The sequence below is a fragment of the Peromyscus eremicus genome, chromosome X (assembly GCF_949786415.1).
Source record: "Peromyscus eremicus chromosome X, PerEre_H2_v1, whole genome shotgun sequence".
Taxonomy (NCBI): Eukaryota; Metazoa; Chordata; class Mammalia; order Rodentia; family Cricetidae; genus Peromyscus; species Peromyscus eremicus.
The window spans coordinates 122,599,019-122,616,612 of NC_081439.1; the positions used below are offsets into that span (position 1 = coordinate 122,599,019).

The 17,594-nt window shown below is 35.4% G+C and overlaps 1 protein-coding gene across 2 annotated transcripts; it reads left to right on the forward strand.

Annotated features, from left to right (window-relative positions):
- The first annotated feature begins 15,292 nt into the window (after positions 1-15,292).
- Positions 15,293-16,699, forward strand: LOC131899417 (EKC/KEOPS complex subunit LAGE3-like). 2 transcript variants are annotated; one of them, XM_059250869.1, is made up of 3 exons: positions 15,293-15,745; positions 16,098-16,226; positions 16,403-16,699. In XM_059250869.1, the coding sequence occupies exons 1-3, from the start codon at positions 15,426-15,428 to the stop codon at positions 16,545-16,547; spliced, it is 594 nt and encodes a 197-aa protein (XP_059106852.1). In that variant the 5' UTR covers positions 15,293-15,425; the 3' UTR covers positions 16,548-16,699. The 2 variants fall into 2 exon arrangements, with proteins under 2 accessions (XP_059106852.1, XP_059106853.1); XM_059250870.1 differs by having other exon boundaries at positions 16,406-16,699.
- Positions 16,700-17,594: the final 895 nt, after the last annotated feature.

Here is a 17,594-nt window from a genome sequence, read left to right on the forward strand (position 1 = left end):
AGATATGGATACCTCAGTAAAAGAACATTGAATCTGAAAAACATACTGGCTCAAAACATCAAGAAAATCTGGGATATTATGAAAAGACCAAATCTACAAATAATAAGAATAGAGGAAGGATAAGAAACACAGGTCAAAAGCACAGAGAATATTTTCAACAAAATCATAGATGAAAGTTTCCCTAACCTAAAGAAGGACATTCCTATAAAGGTACACGAAGAACACAGAACACTGAATAGACTAGAACAGAAATTGCCCTCACCACATAATAATCAATTAAATAGAATAAAGAAATATATGAAAAGCTGTAAGGAAAAAAAAAGACCAAGAAACATATAAAGGTTGACCTATTAGTATTATACCTGACTTCTCAATGGAGACTCTAAAAGCCAGAAGGGCCTAGACAGGTGTTCTAAAGACTCTAAGAGATCACAATTGCCAGTCTAGAATACTATATGCATTGAGACTTACAGTCACAATAGTTAGAGAAAAAAAGGAATTCCGTGTTAAAAATCAAATTTAAGCAATATCTGTCTACAAATCCAGCCCTATAGGAGGCTCTAGAAGAAAAACTTCAACTTCAGGAGTTTAACCACGCCCAAGGAAACACAAAGAATCCCAGACCAGCAAATCAAAATAGGGGAAACACACACACACACACACACACACACACACACACACACACACACACACACACTGCCACAACACTGCTCATTAATATCTCTCAACAACAACATTCTCAATTCCCCCAATAAAAAGATACAGACCAACAAAATGGATGTAATAACAGGATCCATCCTTCAGCTGCATCCAAGAAACACACCTTAACATCAAGGACAGACATCAAACATCACCTTGAGGTAAAAGGACTGAAAAGGATATTCTAAGCCAATGAAAGTAAAAACCTAGCTCGTGTAGCCATTTTAACATCTGACAAAATAGAATTCAAACAAAAACTAATTGGAGATATCGGGAAGTACATCACATACTCATCAAAGGAAAAAATATACCAAAAGGACATTGCCATTCTTAACGTCTATACACCATACAGAAGGGCATCTAAGTTCATAACGGTAAAATCACATATTGATACTCACACACTGATAGTGGGAGACAACAATACCACAGACCAATAGACAGGTCATTTAGACAAAAATGAAACAGAAATATTGGAGCCAGTTAGTATTATAAACCAAATTGACCTAACAGATATTTATAGCACATTTCACACAAATACAAAAGATATACCTTCTTCTCAGTATCTCATGGGACTGCCTCAAAAACTGAGCACATATTCTTTTCCTTCTCTTGTTTTTTCTTGTCTAACTTTGATGAAATAGTTTTTGTTTTATCATTATATATTATATTATACTTTATTTTTGTCCCTTTGAAGACTGTTTATTTTCTAATGAGATACAGAAAATGAATGGGTCCAGATGGGAGGAGAGATGGGGAGGAACTGTGCGTATAAAGAGAGGATATTATAATCAGAATATATTATGAGAAAAAAATCTATTTTCAGTAAAAATGAATAAAAATAAAATTTCAATACTTGAGAATATAAAAAAGAGAAATTTCCTTCCTCTGTTTTACTTCATCATGAAAACCTAATAACTAAGCTGTGAGACAAAACTAAAATAAAGAGAATGTTAATGAGGGAAAGTCAAGTTAATCACACTAATGAATAAATGCAGAAGCTAAAATGGAATATCAACAAATTATATTGTTTCAAAGACTGCAAGCTTTATTCAGAGTTAGGAAGTGAATATGAGTGCATTGAATAAAAAAAAAATGTTGGGCATCATATTGTGCACAACAACCTCTGAAAAGAAGCTGCATCTGGCTGTGAACAAAGACTCCTGAAAGGAAGCTGTGTCTGCAGAGACTGATTTGCTGTTAGGATTTTAGTACTGTGGAGAGATTGGAATGTCGCAGATCCAGAGACTACATTATTTTGGGCTAAGTTCTGGCCTTCTGCAACAACTATTTCTTACCCCTCAACCCCACCCACCATGTCAGAACTAACATCTTGTAACAAAGAATAAAACCCTTTTAGACCCTATTAACTTAGCAGGCAACTAGATTCCAATAATCCAAAAGCTGCGGTTGTCATCAGATAGCATCGTGAGGCTGTGGACTAGCTCCCCTCATCTCACTGTGCCTGCCTTTCTGATGTACCCACCAATGAATTTTAAACTTGTCTTGATTAATGACTTTCTCTGCTCTGTAAAACTATAAACCTGCATGACACTGTTTCAAGGTTGTAACATGGAATTTTGAGTATCCTAAATCTGTGTTCTCAGGCCATGGTCACTCAACATGGCTCACGAATAAGCTATCTTGTATTCCCTTTAACAATAAAGAAAGGAAAGAAAGAAATACATGTACCCATATGATTATATTTATGCTGTTATCTAGTCAGATAGGATCATAACTATAGCATAAGGACCAAAATGGTGAGAATAGCTGTTATCTGTCCACATACTTAAAAATATGAATTTGCTCGCACAATTTTCCATTGTGCACAATGACCCTGTATTGGTGCTAATATATACATATATAGAAAAATAGGTAGATACGGGAGTGCATGTAGATATAAATATATATTTTTCCTACTAAATAGTTTTTATTAGTATATATTTATTGTATAAAATGTTTATTTTTATCATGACATTCATAAATGCTTATTGTGAATTTTGCTCATATTCATTGTTCCCATTATACTTTCTTTTATAGCCATTAACCTTCCTACTGGTTCCTTTTTTTCCTAAGTAATCTGTTTTTGTGACATATGAGAGAAAATATGATAGAAAATATTTGATATTTATCCTTCTGAATCTAGTCTACTTTCTTTAGCATGCTATCTATATGTCAACATATCATCCTGCCAATGACACCACTTTTCTTTATGACTGAATAAATCTCAATTATTTACTGCATTGTGTATATACATACTATATTAGATTTATTCATTAATCTGTTGTTTGGCATGTAGGCTGTTGGCATTTTCATTTCATATGGATAGCTTTGTGATAAGTTGACATATATTCCTCTAGTTACATGATCTGTGATTATATAGATTGATCATATATAAATTGTGTTATTGTTTAATATTTTATTATATATTAATTACTTAAAATTAATTGTGTATGTGTGTGTGACTTTGTGCCACATCACATAATAGAGTTTAGAGGACAATATGCAGGAAAGTTGGTTTTCTCCTTATACAATGTGGGTACTGTTGATAAAACTCAAGTCTTTAAGCTTAGCTGCTAACCTCCTTACTCCCAAGACACCTTGCAAGTAAATCACCATCCTGATTTGTATAGTGACCACAATAGTTTATATTCCAAATAGTAGGATTATGAGTTCCTTTTGCCTCTGCATACTTATCAGTCTTGCTATAGCTTGTCCCTTGATAGTAATTGTTTTACATGAATTGAGATAGAATCTTGATGTAATTTTAATTTGAATTCTTCTGATGACTAACAGTGTTGAATGTTTTTTCACATATGTACTGACCATCATGTCTCTTTATTCTGTTAATTGTTCTATTGGTTGTATAGAATCTTTTTAATTTCATGCAGCAACATATGTCAATTGTTATGTGATGAGCTATTGGAATCCTCTTTGTAAATTGTTAGACTATGAATGTACCTTGAAAAATATTCCATTAGCCTTTTCAAAGTTTCAGTTCTTATTAGAATCTTTGGTGTATTGTGAATAGATTTTGCATAGTAAAAGGGAAAGGATCTGTTTTCAATTTTTCTTGCATGTGAACACATATTTTAACCAGCAACTTTGTAGAAAAAACCTGTTTTTTGTTTTTTTCAATACAGCTGATGGATGCCTTTTTGAAAATAAAATGGCTGTAGCAGTCTCAGTTTATTTCTAGGCCCTCTTATAGTCCAATGATCTGCATATATTTTTTTGAGCCAATACTATGTTGTTTCACTTTTTTAGATTGTGTAATATAATTTGGGATCAATTATTGTGATAATCCAAAGATTTGACCATTCTGTTTGGAATGTTTTGGCTGTTTCATGACTTTTTGTTTTTTACAGCATTCTTGACTCTTTTTTCTGCTTCTATCAAGATAATTATACTATTTACTTGCTTAACCCTATTTGGTGGTATATTCAATTATTATTATTTTTTGTGCATGTTGTGTCATTGGAAAGAAACCTACTTGGTCAAAGAATATGGAATAATTAGTGTGACACTAACTTTACTTTTCAAGTATATCACTGAGAATTTAAGGTTTTTATTTGTTTTTTATTTTATTTTATTGGTTGTTCTTATTGTTATACCCCTATCTGGTTTTGACATCAAGATCAAATACTGACCTGATAGAATGAATTTGGATATGTTCATTCCTTTTTGATTTTATGATATATTTTAAGTAGCACTTGCTGTTATTTCTTCTTTAAATGTCTGGTATAATTTTCCAGTGAGTGTGTGTGGACTTTTCCTTCTTTGAAAACACTGTAAATATTTCAATTTTGTTCCACATTAAATTTCAGATATGTTTTATCTTTTTATATTCTCTTGGTTTAATTTTTGTAAGTCGTATGTCTTGGGGTATACTAATTTCTTTATATTTCCCCTTTTTAAATTATGAGTTTCTAAAATTTCCCTAATGATTTCTAGGATTTTCATCTGTATTTTTTTTACTTAGGTTCTTCTATTCATTTGGTAATATGGATAAGCATTTTCTTACTGTTTATGTTTTCAATGAAATGAAATGTTTTATTGGTTCTTATATTTTTTTAGTTTTCATTTCAATAATTTCTACACCATCTTTATTTCTTTTCATCTACTGATTTTTCCTTAACAATGCTGTTTCACTAAGTCCTTGAAAAGCATCATTAAATTATTTTTGATCTCTCCTTTTTTAATATAGGTATTCATAGTTACATAAGTAAAGCCTTGGCTGTATCCCAAATGTTCTGATAAGTCATACACATGCTGATTCTTAAATTAAAAAAAAAAACTATATCTTTTTTTCCTTTTCTCTCTTGTTTTTAATTGAGAGTGGATTTTCTTTTCATACAATATATTCTGAGTACAGTTCTCCCTCTCCCAGCTCCTCCAAGGTCCTCCTTACTTCCCTTGCAAACCCACACCCTTTCTTTTTCTCTCTCCTTAGAAAACAGACATCTAAAAAATAATAATAAAATAAAATCAAAACCAACCAGAATAAGACAAAAACAAAACAAACAAAAAATAGAAATAAGAGCCAAAGAAAAAGCACAGGAAACACAAAACCAGACATACACATTTTTACACACAGAAATATCATTAAACCACAAAATTGGAATATATATATATATATATATATATATATATATATATATATATATATTTAACAAATCCTTGTAAAGTAAAAAAGAAAAATGCCCAAACAAAGCATTATGATAAAAAAAAGTCTAAACATACCAGTCAGTTCATTTTGTGTTGGCCTTCTAATTCTGAGAATATGGCCTGCCCTGAGATGTGGTTGTGTACCCAGTGAGATTCCTTTGGAGAAAAATATTTTTTTTTTGCAAGCCGTTATCTATTGGAGATGTCTTCTGGGTTAAGGATGGGGGTTTGTGTCCACTTCCCTTCCCTGCTCTGGAACTCCAATAGGCTTAGACATGTGTCTTAGCCTGTGTTCTACCGCTTTGAAGACATACCATAACCACAACAATTCATATAGGAAGGCATTTAACCAGGGCTTGCTTACAGTTCAAAGGTTTGATCCACTATCATCATGGCAAAAAGTATGGTGGTATGAAGGCAGACATGGTGCTAGGGAAGTAGCTGAGAGTTCCAGATCTGCAGACAATAGGAAAAGAGACACTGGACCTAGCTTGAACTTTTGAAACCTCAGTGACACACTTCCAACAAAGCTAAAGCTCCTAATCTTTTCAAGTAGTGCCACTCCCTGGTGATGAAGCAATTAAATCTATGAGCCTATGGGGACCATTCTTAGCCAAACCACCTCAACATGTGCAGGCCTTGTGCATGCTACTACCATCTCTGTGGGTTCATATACATGTTAGCACTGTTGTGTATAGAAATCTGTTTCCTTGGTATCTTCTGTCTCCACTGGTGCTTACCATATTTCTGCCTCCTCTTTCCTAGAAATGATCATTGTTCATTCAAGAGTGCACTTTAAATTTCCATGCTCTTTTTTATAGTTTCTCTTACCACCAATTTCTAATTTTATTTTACTACAATCTGGTAAAATATAAGAATTTTTTTTTGGAGCCTTGCACTTGCTAGGCAAGCACTCTACCCCTGAGCTAAATCCCCAACCCAACATTTTTTCCTCCCCTCAGAGGTTTCTGTTTTTGTTTGTTTGTTTGTTTTTTCCTTTTTTTTGTTTTTTCGAGACAGGGTTTCTCTATAGCTTTGGAGCCTGTCCTAGACTAACTAGCTCTGTAGACCAGACTGGCCTGGAACTCACAGAGATCGCCTGCCTCTGCCTCCCGAGTGCTGGGATTAAAGGCGTGCGCCACCACTGCCCGGCTAAGAATTTTTTATGTTTTTATAAAAATGATTTATGGTGGCTGGAGAGATGGCTCATTTTCCTATGTCCACATGTTCTTTACATTTTGACCAATTATTGGTGTTTGTAGTAGCATCTAGCCATTCTAAATAGAAGTTTTTTGATGAAAGCCATGAGATACATTTATCTGTGGGGAACAGAAAAGCATTTACAATACAGATAGAAATTAATTTGATTCAGAATATGACAATAGTAGTTCTCTTTTATGGTCTAGAGCCTCTCCAGTCATGGGTAAACGACTAAATTTATAGTACTATATATATAAATTCCTTCCTACTGAATGGACTTTTAAGTCCAATTACACATCTTTTGTTACCCTAATAATAATTAAATAATAATAATAATAACAACAACAATGCACTTTCAGAACACTTGAGATGTCTTGCTGTGCAATTAGTTGTTGAGGTTTACAGCTTTTTACAGCTGAGTAAGATTATTGGTTCCTTTCTCTTGATATCTGGCATAGCATCTTTCAATATTGAATATATCAATATCAGGGAGGAAGTTCCCAGGTAAATTCCAGATCAATTTCTCCACATACTATGTCCAAAGTTTGTGGTGTCAAAATGAATAACGTCTTACCTTCAAGTTATGCAAGGCAGCCAAGAGCAATGACAATAGCCTATACTGTCCTGGGAATTTCTTTGAGTATCCTGACCACTCTCAAAGACAGTTTTCCCATGCATGGTACTGGATTGAATGTTAGATCGATTATGGCTTTTGGCAGGATCAGCATCACCCCATATGAATACATACCATACACATATACACATACACAATATATATATATATATATACATATTAAGCTTATAAAATATTACTCTCTGATTTTTTTTTAAAATACATAAAATTATTTATTTCTCCTTCCTAACTCTCCTTCTGCATTACCTTACATTCCTGTTCTCTGTTTAGAGTATTCCAATATTTCTCCCATTCCTCTTCCTAGCACCTGTGTCTTACTATCACCTCCTACTCTCATGGTCCCTTTCTACATTCCTGTATCCTGAGGTTATTGCAGGATTTTGAGCTAAATCTACAGATAAATAATAACATGCAGGATTTTTCTTTCTGATCTAGGCTACCTCACTCAGTATAATATTTTCAGTTCCATATATTTACTTGAAAATTTCAAACTTTCATCTTTCTTTAATGCTATGCACAATTTTATTCTGTATACGGACAATGTTCATTACACATGTACCAACTGAAGGAAATCTAGTTTGTTTATATTTCCTGGATATTGTGAATAAAGCAGCAATGAACATAGGTAAGCAAGTATTTCTGTAGTAGTATACTGAGTCCTTTCAGTATATGACAAAGAGTGAAGTAGCTGAGTCATGTGATAGATCTATCCATTTTAATATTTTTGGGAAATAACCAAGCTTATTTCTACAATAGTTGAGTTAGTTTTCAATTCCACAAAAGTGAATGAGGGTTTTGTTTTGTCAACAACTTCACCAGAACTTATTGCCATCTTTCTTGATCTTATATTTTCTTACTGGTTATACCCACTTGAAAATGATGTATTTTACATCAAAGATAACCAATAATAATAATAATAATAATAATAATAATAATAATAAACAATTATTTCTATTACTGCTATTGAAATATGACAAGAGAAGGAAATTGAAGAGACACAAATAGGGGAAGAACACTTTTATCTGTAGCTGATATGATATTATATGGAAGAGATCCCCACAATTCCACCAGAAAACTTCTGGACATAATCAACACTTTCAGAAATGGGGAATACAAAGACAATTCACAAAATCAGTAGCTTTTCTATATACCAATAACAAACATACTCAGAAAGAGATCATGGTAACCTCAAAAAAAAGCATAAAAGGTCTAAAAAAGAATCTAAAAACTGACGGTGAAAAATCTCAACAAAGAAAATTTTAAATTTCAGAAGAAAGAAAATTTTTTCATACCACTCACAAATCCCACTTCCTCCCTTCTCCTATCCCCAGCTCTCCCTCCCAAGGCACCCCACATCCCCCAAATCATGGTCTCCCATGGGTAGTCAGCAGAGCCTGGCATACTGAGCCTAGGCAGGTCCAAGCCCCTTCCCACTGCACCAAGGCTGCACAAGGCATCATACCATAAGCAATGGATTCCCAAAAGCCTGCCCATGCACCAGGGGTGGATCCCTATCCCCCTGCTTGGGTACCCCCCAAACAGTTCAATCCAAACAACCATCTTCTGTATCCAGAGGACCTAGTCCAGTCCCATGGGGGTTCCACAGCCACTAGTCTACAGTTCATGGATTTCCAATAGTGTGGCCAGTCATTTCTACACGTCTTCCCATCGTGATCTTGACATACCCCGCTTGCAAAATCCCTCCTCTCTCTCTCTCATTGATTGGATTACCGGAGCTCAGCCTGGTGCCTGATCATGGATCTCTGCATCTGCCTCCATCAGTCACTGCACAAAGGCTGTATGATGACAGTTAAGTTATTAACTAGACCAGTCACCAGAGTAGACCAGTACAGGCACCCTCTGGACCACTACCAGCAGTCCAAGATGGGGTCATCCGTGTGGCTTCCTGAGAGGCTCTCCAGCACCCTGCTTTTTCCTATTCCCATGATATCCTCATCTATCATGGTATCTCCCTCCCTGCCCTCCAACTCTGTCCCTGTTCCAGCTCGACCCTCCCATTTCCCTATATTCTCATTCCCCACTCCTTGCCTTCTGCCACCCCCCACACCCAGTCTGCTCATGTAGATCTCATTCATTTCTCCTTTGCTGGGTCATCCATGTGTCCCTCCCAGGGTCTTTCCCTATTAGCTAGCCTCTCTGGAGTTGTGGGTTGCAGTCTGGCCATCCCTTCCTTCACATCTAGTATCCACTTATGAGTACATACTATGTTTGTCCTTCTGAGTCTGGGTTACCTCACTCAGGATGATATTCAGAAGAAAGAAATTTAAGAACCCACTAAAAGACTGAAAAATCTCTCATATTCATAGTTTTGTAAAATTAATTTTGTGAAAATGATCACTCTATCAAAAGCAATTTACAGACTCAATTTGACTCCAACCCAAATCCCCATAACATTCTTCTCAGAAATAGAAAAAAAAAATCTAAAAATTATGTATAGTCATCAAAGGCCTCAGACAAGACAAAGTGGTCCCAACAAAAAGGACAATGCTGGAGAGATTACTGTACTAGATTTCAGGCTATATTACAAAGTTATAGTAATAAAACCATCATGTGACTAGCATAAAATAATACATTTCATCAATGTATCAAAAATACAGAAGACCCAAACATTAGTACACACTGGAAGAAACCAGCATCTTTGTGAAATAGTGCTGGGAAAATTGGATATCAATAAGTAGAAGAATAAGATTAAAGACAATTCTATCATTATGCACAAAAATTCTCCTCTAAATGGATCAAAGACTTTAATGTGAAACATGAAGTTCTGACACTTTTAGAAGAAAACATAAATAGTACAAGATATAGGAGTAGGAAAGGACTTTCGGAATAAGATTCGAGCCATGCAGGAATTAAGGACAATAATTGACAAGTAAGACTCATAAAGCTAAAAAGTTTCTGTTCAGCTAAAGGAAGCAATGGATAAAATTAAGAAGCTCACAAGGTGGGAGAGAATCATTCCCAACTATACATTTGAGAAAAGATTAATACCCAGAATATATAAAGAACTCAAAAATCAATTGAGAAACAAATGGTCCAGTTAAATATGTAATATAAGTCTCACCAGTTCTCAAAAAACAAAAATGGTAATGGATAACAGTTATCTATGAAGTGTTCGCTGTCTTTAGCTGTCATTGAAATGCAAACTAAAACTGCTTTGATATTTCATCTTGCTCCCCTTTTATAAATGTTCTTTCCAACTTTAATGCATTAGTTTTGTAAATGGATACCAAAATAGGTATGCTAAGAGGATTTTATGTAAGTCAATGTATAATACTGGATATAATTTTTCATTATCAAAATAATTAATTTAAAGTATTAAAATCCATAGAAATTCCAGTCACTGATAATCACGCAACACCAAAGAAACAGTTGTTAATGCTTGTTTTATTTTATTTATTTGTTTATTGAAAATAGAAATTTTTTTCTCTCATGATAAATCTTGATTATGGTTTCCCCTCCCTCTATTCCTCCCAATTCCTCCCTCCTCTCCTTCCATCTAAATTCACCCTATTTCTCATTAGAAAGAAAACAGGCTTCTAAGGGATAAAAATAACATAAAATAAAATGGAATAAGATAAAATAAATCTAGCAGAGTCAAAACAAAAAAAATAGGGGCTGAAGAGATGGCTCAGTGGTTAAGAGCACTGGCTGCTCTTCCAAGTGACGAGGTTCAATTCCCATCACTCACATGACAGCTCACAACTGTCTGTAACTCCAGTTCCAGGGGATCTGACCTCTTCACATCAATGAACATAAAAAATTTAAATAAAGCATAAATAAATAAATAAATAAATAAATAAATAAACAAATAAATAAATAAAATAAAATGTGCTTTATTTTCTGTACTTCTCATTAGAATGTCTTTTCCTCTCACAAAATTACTAGGAGAGGTGACTTAATTGCCAAGCTACCCAAGACATACTACAGGTTGGAGATATTTTTTTCTGGCAAATCCAAACTTAAGATGTGGTTTCTCATTGTCCTGAGAAAGGTATTCATATAAAGAACAGAAGTGCTGAAGTACCTGTAGCCAGTGTCATTACATTATGGCAAATGTCAGTGAGGAACTGGATGATTCTATTTCAGATTGTTCCTCTAAACCATGATGAGCTAGCCTCACACAAAACCAGAGGGTGGTGAACCACCAAAGACAGGAAGAAGAAAATTTGCTACCTTCAAGTTACCATGAAAGATAGTTGATCTGTGTTCTTCCTCCTCCTCTTCAATACCCAAACCAAAAATTATTTTATCTGCTGAAAACACTTTCTGCAACCCACACCTTTTAAAAAACCAAAACAACAAGAAAAGAACCTTTTCAACACCACCTCTTCATATATTTGTTCCTAAAAAGAGTGTCTAAATCAGATCACCTTATCAGGTATCCAAAAATTAGAAAGATAAATCAATCAGTCCTTGAGAAAAATCCAGGAAATAAGGAGAGAGGAGATATTATATCATATTAGTCTTTTATTATAAATAGGATAAAAATAGAATCAAAATTAGACAAAGTAAAAAAAAAAAGAGGTACAGGAAAAATCTACTTCAAATAACACCTTATGTCGATGTGAGATTTCAAAGACCAGAACAGTAACATGTTATGAACAAGACACACAGACTTTTTTTTTAATAGAAAAACCAAACCTTATATCTGAAAATGTTGTTTGGACATTGCTGATTGTAATCAAATAAAAGAAACTTTTATTTCTCTGTGTGTTGTATTGTTTATGGGGCAATATGGAAAGAATGAAGTGGGAAAATATTTGAGAAAACAGAGACTTGGGGGAATCTGCAGTTTTGAGTTAGGCTCATCAGTTGACCCTGGTACTTCATGAAGAGAGAGATAATTTGTTTCTGTGATGAAAATTACATGACTAAAAAAGCAACTTATGGAAGACAGAGTTCATTTTGGATTAAAGTTAAAGAGGGAGAATCCAAAATGGTGAGAGAAAGTATAACTGTAGGAAGACAAAAGAAGCAAGATATCACATTTTGATCCACATGTAGAAAGCAGAAAGCATACTTAAAATGTGGGCACTAAAACTCTTAAAGCCATTCCATAGTGACATATTTTTCCCAGCAAGGCTCTACCTGCTCTAATGCTTCCCCAAACAATGTCACCAGCTATGGATCAAGTATTCAAGTTCTTGACCTTATGAGGGATATTTTTCATCCAAACCATCCCATTTCATCCCCTGCCCGCCATAAACTCAAGGCCATTTCATGATACAAAATGCATTTATATAACTTCAAAAATTCTCACAGTCTTTGATAGTCTCAAAACTGACAAAAGTCCAAAGAATCTTCTGAAACTCATAGCAAAACATTTGATAATGTAGAAAGTTCATCACTCTAAAATGAATCATAAATTGCCTAGAGTTATTTCTGTACTTCATGGAAATTAACCTGGCAACAAAATTATTCCAAGAGAAAACTGTATTTATAATATTCATGATGATTTTAAGAACTATACTGAAATGTCTGAGTTGCATATTTGCCCTATTATTTAGCAGTTGTGAATTCAGTTGTCTATCAATTGTCTGAGTCTCAGTGTCTTTATACATAAAATGTGGGTAATATTCTCAAGTACTTAAACCTACAGATATTTCTTTCTATTTTTAAGACTCTCTAAGTATTATAATAATTGTAAGTGTCACAGAATATGCATTCCCATTCCAAAAAGAAGACAAGAAGGCATAGTAAATAGACACCAGACTAACACAAGACTGAAATACATCAGGAAAAAAATATCAAATCCTATAGCTGCAAACCTAGTGTCAAAGAGCTTACATGTCTTTAATCCTCTAGTTTGTTGCTTGGGACTTAGATCTCTTTTGAGCTGGTTCAATTCCTGGTATGCAGCTCTCTTCAACCTGATTATTTGAATTCCAACTCCAGAACCCACATGGTAGAGGGAGCTTACATATGTCCAAAAGTTGTCTTCTGACTCCACATGCAATGTGGCATATGTTGTCTCTCCCACAAACATAAATAAATATTTTTTGAAAACAAAACAAAACCTTCTAAAAATCATTGAAATGTGTCACTGTGTTGCCCACATTTTATGAAAACAAACAAACAAAAAACAAGCTAATACAGTTTAAGAAACTCCTAGACCAGTGAGGTAGCTCAGTAGGTAAAGGTGACTAACTGCATGCATGATGATCTGAGTTCAATTCCCGAAACCCACTTGATGTAAAGAGATACTCTATTAATGAAAGTTGTCTTCTGACTACCACCCATGCTCCATGGCATGAATGAGTATTTGTACAAACATAAATAAAAAATAAAGAAAGAAAGAAACAAATAAACAAAAATTAAATAGACAAATAAATAAATAGATAATAAATAAATAGATAGATAGATAGATAGATAGATAGATAGATAGATAGATAGATAATAAACAAATAAACAAAAAACATACTGGATCAGAGAAACTTTCTCCTGTAGCACATGAGAAAAAATATAGAGACCCATAGCCTGACATTACACAGAGAGTGAGAGACCTTGGAACTCTCAACCCTACACAGGATGTCTCCATTAAATCCCTCTCCTCAGAGCTCAGGGAACCCTGTGGAAGTGCATGCAGAAAAAGTGTAAGAGCCATAGGTGATGGAGTACACCAAGAAAATAAGCCCTCTAAGTGAAATGGTCAAAGCTCATGTGAAGTCACAGAGAATGAAGCAGCAAGCACAGGGCCTATACAGATCCTCTCTCTATATATTATGGCTTCCGTTTTAGTGTTTTCATGAGACTCCTGAGAGTGCAAACAAGTGGGTTTCTGATTCTTGTGCCTTCATTGGGCTCATTCTGTTGGTTTGTCTTGTCCAACTTTGATGTGAGAGTTCTTGTTTCATCTTAGTATATTTTATTTTGTTATTTTTTTAAAAAATGATTGAAAACCTAGCTACTAAGATAAAGGTTAACAATGGAAATGCCATTTATACCTGCTGAGAGAGAGAAAAATCAGTTTTCGCCAATGGAATGACACTGGGTATATCAACTACTCCAAGTCAGACCTCCTGTTTAGGAGTAGGTGACCAACATATAAACATATAACAGTTTTTCTTTGTGTGTGTGTGTGTGTGTGTGTGTGTGTGTGTGTGTGTGTGTGCTTCTATTTGATTACAGTTTGGTGGAGTTTTTTGTTTGCTTGTTTTTGTTGTTGTTTTTTTTGTTTTGGGGGGCTTTTTTTGTCTTGTTTTTTTTTTTCTTTTTGGGTGTTATTTTACATATTTTCCTTGGTTTGTTCTTTTGCTGTTGTTATATTGAGATTTTTGTCTGTTTGTTTATTTGTTTTGAGAAAGAAATTAAACTTGGACGGGTAAGGATGGGGAGAGGATCTGGCAGGACTTGAGGGAGGTAAAGCATATGATCAAATTATATTTAAATTTAAATTTTTTTGAATAATTAAAATATAACAAAAAGCATGATGGTCATCCTAACTGTGAATAATTATTATAGAACAGATAGGTTATACTTCTACATATTCCCAGGAACTAAAATGGAAAACACTGATTAAGATACAAGGAAAAACTGGACCACATTAATACACAAGAATATAATCTAGAGCTGGGTATGATTGTACATGCCTTTACTCCCTGTATTCAGGAGACAGAGGCAGGTGAATCTCTGTGTGTTCAAGTCCAGCCTGGTCTACAGAGTGAGTTCCAGGACATTCAGGGTTATACAGAGAAACCCTGTCTCAAAAACAAACAAACAAACCAGTATATAATCTACTATTAGTGTATAGAAATCCAGGAAAACAAGATCAATTGAAGTATGTGCTGTTGCTGCATGGTTCCAAGCAAGATATTGACAGACTTTCTTTACCCTGTCCAAACAGACAAAGCCAGAATCTCCCTCTATGGTGCTTTCTATTTTATAATACCATGATTCCCATATCTAACATTTTACAAACTAGTAAACTCACGGTGTTTTATGATTGCTTTATTTGCACCAAAGGTAAGTGAAGGAGCTCCAGTTTTCTGGGTACAATCTCTGGAGATTTTCTAACTCCCACGAGATTCTCCTATTCTCGCGATATCCTCCTTTCTCTCATGAGATCCTGTTTGCATGGGCACTGTAAGCGTCACAGAGGCACCATTAGTCTAAAGGGCAGGGCTAGTACTAGTGTCTCATTCCCTTAACAACGGGTGAGCAGGTGGTGGTATTACAGGGATAATCTGAGAGAATAGCCCACTTAAGCATGCAGGATCCCAGCGGGAACAACGGTTGCAGAACAGATGGTGAAGAAGAGGATGGCCAGAACACATCAAGAACCCCCTATGCCCAAGCTAGTTCACAGAGTTCTGAGGCCGAGAATGACCATGGTAACTCCCCTCATGAAAGTCAGCCACAAGATTCTGGTAGCCAGGCTGCCCAAGGCAGCCTCGACTCAAGGAGCCCTGTAGAGGCAAGAGTAGTGGCAGAAGAAGCAGCCATAGCGCCTCAGAGCGAGCAGGCACCAATTATCCCAGGACCCAGTGGAGATGCTGCAACAACAGCTGGAAGTCGACTCCTGGAGTTGTATCCTTTTGGGGGAGCACATTGACAGGAACTGTGGCAACATAGGGAGGGCAATCACTCCAAAAGTGATTTGTGAGGAAAGTTAATGTGGGGAGGTTTATGGCTAACTAGGAAGGGGATAGAAGGATGTACTGTGGGCAGTCAGTCCTGAGTAGAGTCAATATTGAGGCAGAACAGAAAATCGTGTATGTCTAAGAAGGCTGTAGGGTGTGGAAGACCAGAACCACTGAAGAAATGTCTATGGATTGGGTGTCACTTGGAGGCATGCTAAAGTAAACCTCAGAGGTATAATCAAGCCCAATGCACAAAGAAATTCAATAATGAGTAATACCTTGACCATATCTCCTTCTAGTTCTGTAACAGTGCCATTCAGGACTGCTGTGGAGGCAAACATAGCCTGCAGATCCCTGGCCTCAAATGTCCAGCACCAGCAAGTGATGGTTCAGCAGGAGTTCACCGTGAATGACACTACTCTGACTGTGTCAGTTCTCCAAGAGTTTGGAGTAGGGGTGGCTTTAGATTGGGAGGCAATGTGTATTCTAGGTGTTCTATAATGGAGACAATGGTGGATTAGAAGTAATCAGAACACATAGTATGGTGACACTGCACAAATTCCTCATTTTTTTCCCATGATGGTGTCTCCCCCTTTACTTTTAGTAGGTGGACCACTGAAGATCCTGTTCTCTTCCGAACATCCATCAATGCCTTCCTTGACCAGCTCTCCCTGGTGATGAGGAGTGTCCCACGCCCAGTGTTTATGGCTGTTTTCAAGCAAGGAAGAGGAAGAAATAACGAACTCTAATGTGATACCACCCACAAGACAAGGGAAGGGCATTTCATGATTTGGGCAACTGTCCCTTTGCCTTCATATTCACTGTTTTGATCCTATCACATTGTATCAGTCAGTGTTACTGAAGGAGTGAATATTGAAATAATGGATAATGAAGAAAATAACGTTGAGTTACTGTTTTTATTTTGAGTTATGGCAGAAATCTCCATGTTTTACTATTGTGCCCTTTGGTTGGAAGGGAAGCTTCTTGGATTCTAATGTTCTAGTACACCAAGGTGATTGACAACTTAGGAAATGGAAGAAAGGAAAATTTTATTTTTTACTATTATTGTGTGTGTGTTCACTCACATGCACTTGTGCATGTGTGTATGAATGTGTGTGTGTGTGTGTGTGTGTGTGTGTGTGTGTGTGTGTGTGTGTACACAAGTGAAATGTCACCCAACTGGAGTTCAGAGGGTAACTTTTGGGAGTCCTTTCCTTCTACCATGTGGATTCTTACTAGAAAATTCACCTCATCAGACTTGAGCATCCAGTGCTTTCATCAGATGAGCCGTTACAAATCAATATATGCTAGAGCACTTAACTAGCATGGAAGAGGCTCTTGGTTTTGTTCAGAGCAATGTGAATGAAAAAAAAGAGAAAATTTTATTAATGAAATTTAATTCTGTAATTAGCGTAAAGGGATTTCTTGGTTCTATAGTTGTATTTATGCAGTGATTGTATAGTGGAAACATACAGGTTTTTAGGATTAGTGCTATTTTTGTTCTTGAAATATTTTTGGTTTATCATACTATCTTTCTATTTTTGAAGAAATTCTTTGAGAAAAAATATAAAAAGTGTCACATTGTAATCATGAAATATGGAAGGTGTTCCAGTTTTATCCTATTGTAAGTAATGCATGTGAACACTTACTTCCTTAAGCTGGGTTCTCAAAGATAGAATTACTGAGTTATATACACTTGGCTTGTTTTTGTAAACTTCTTCATATATACTACAAAAGTACTCTAGCATATGCTCTTCCATACAAATTTTGGTTCTACCACATCCTTGTCACCACTG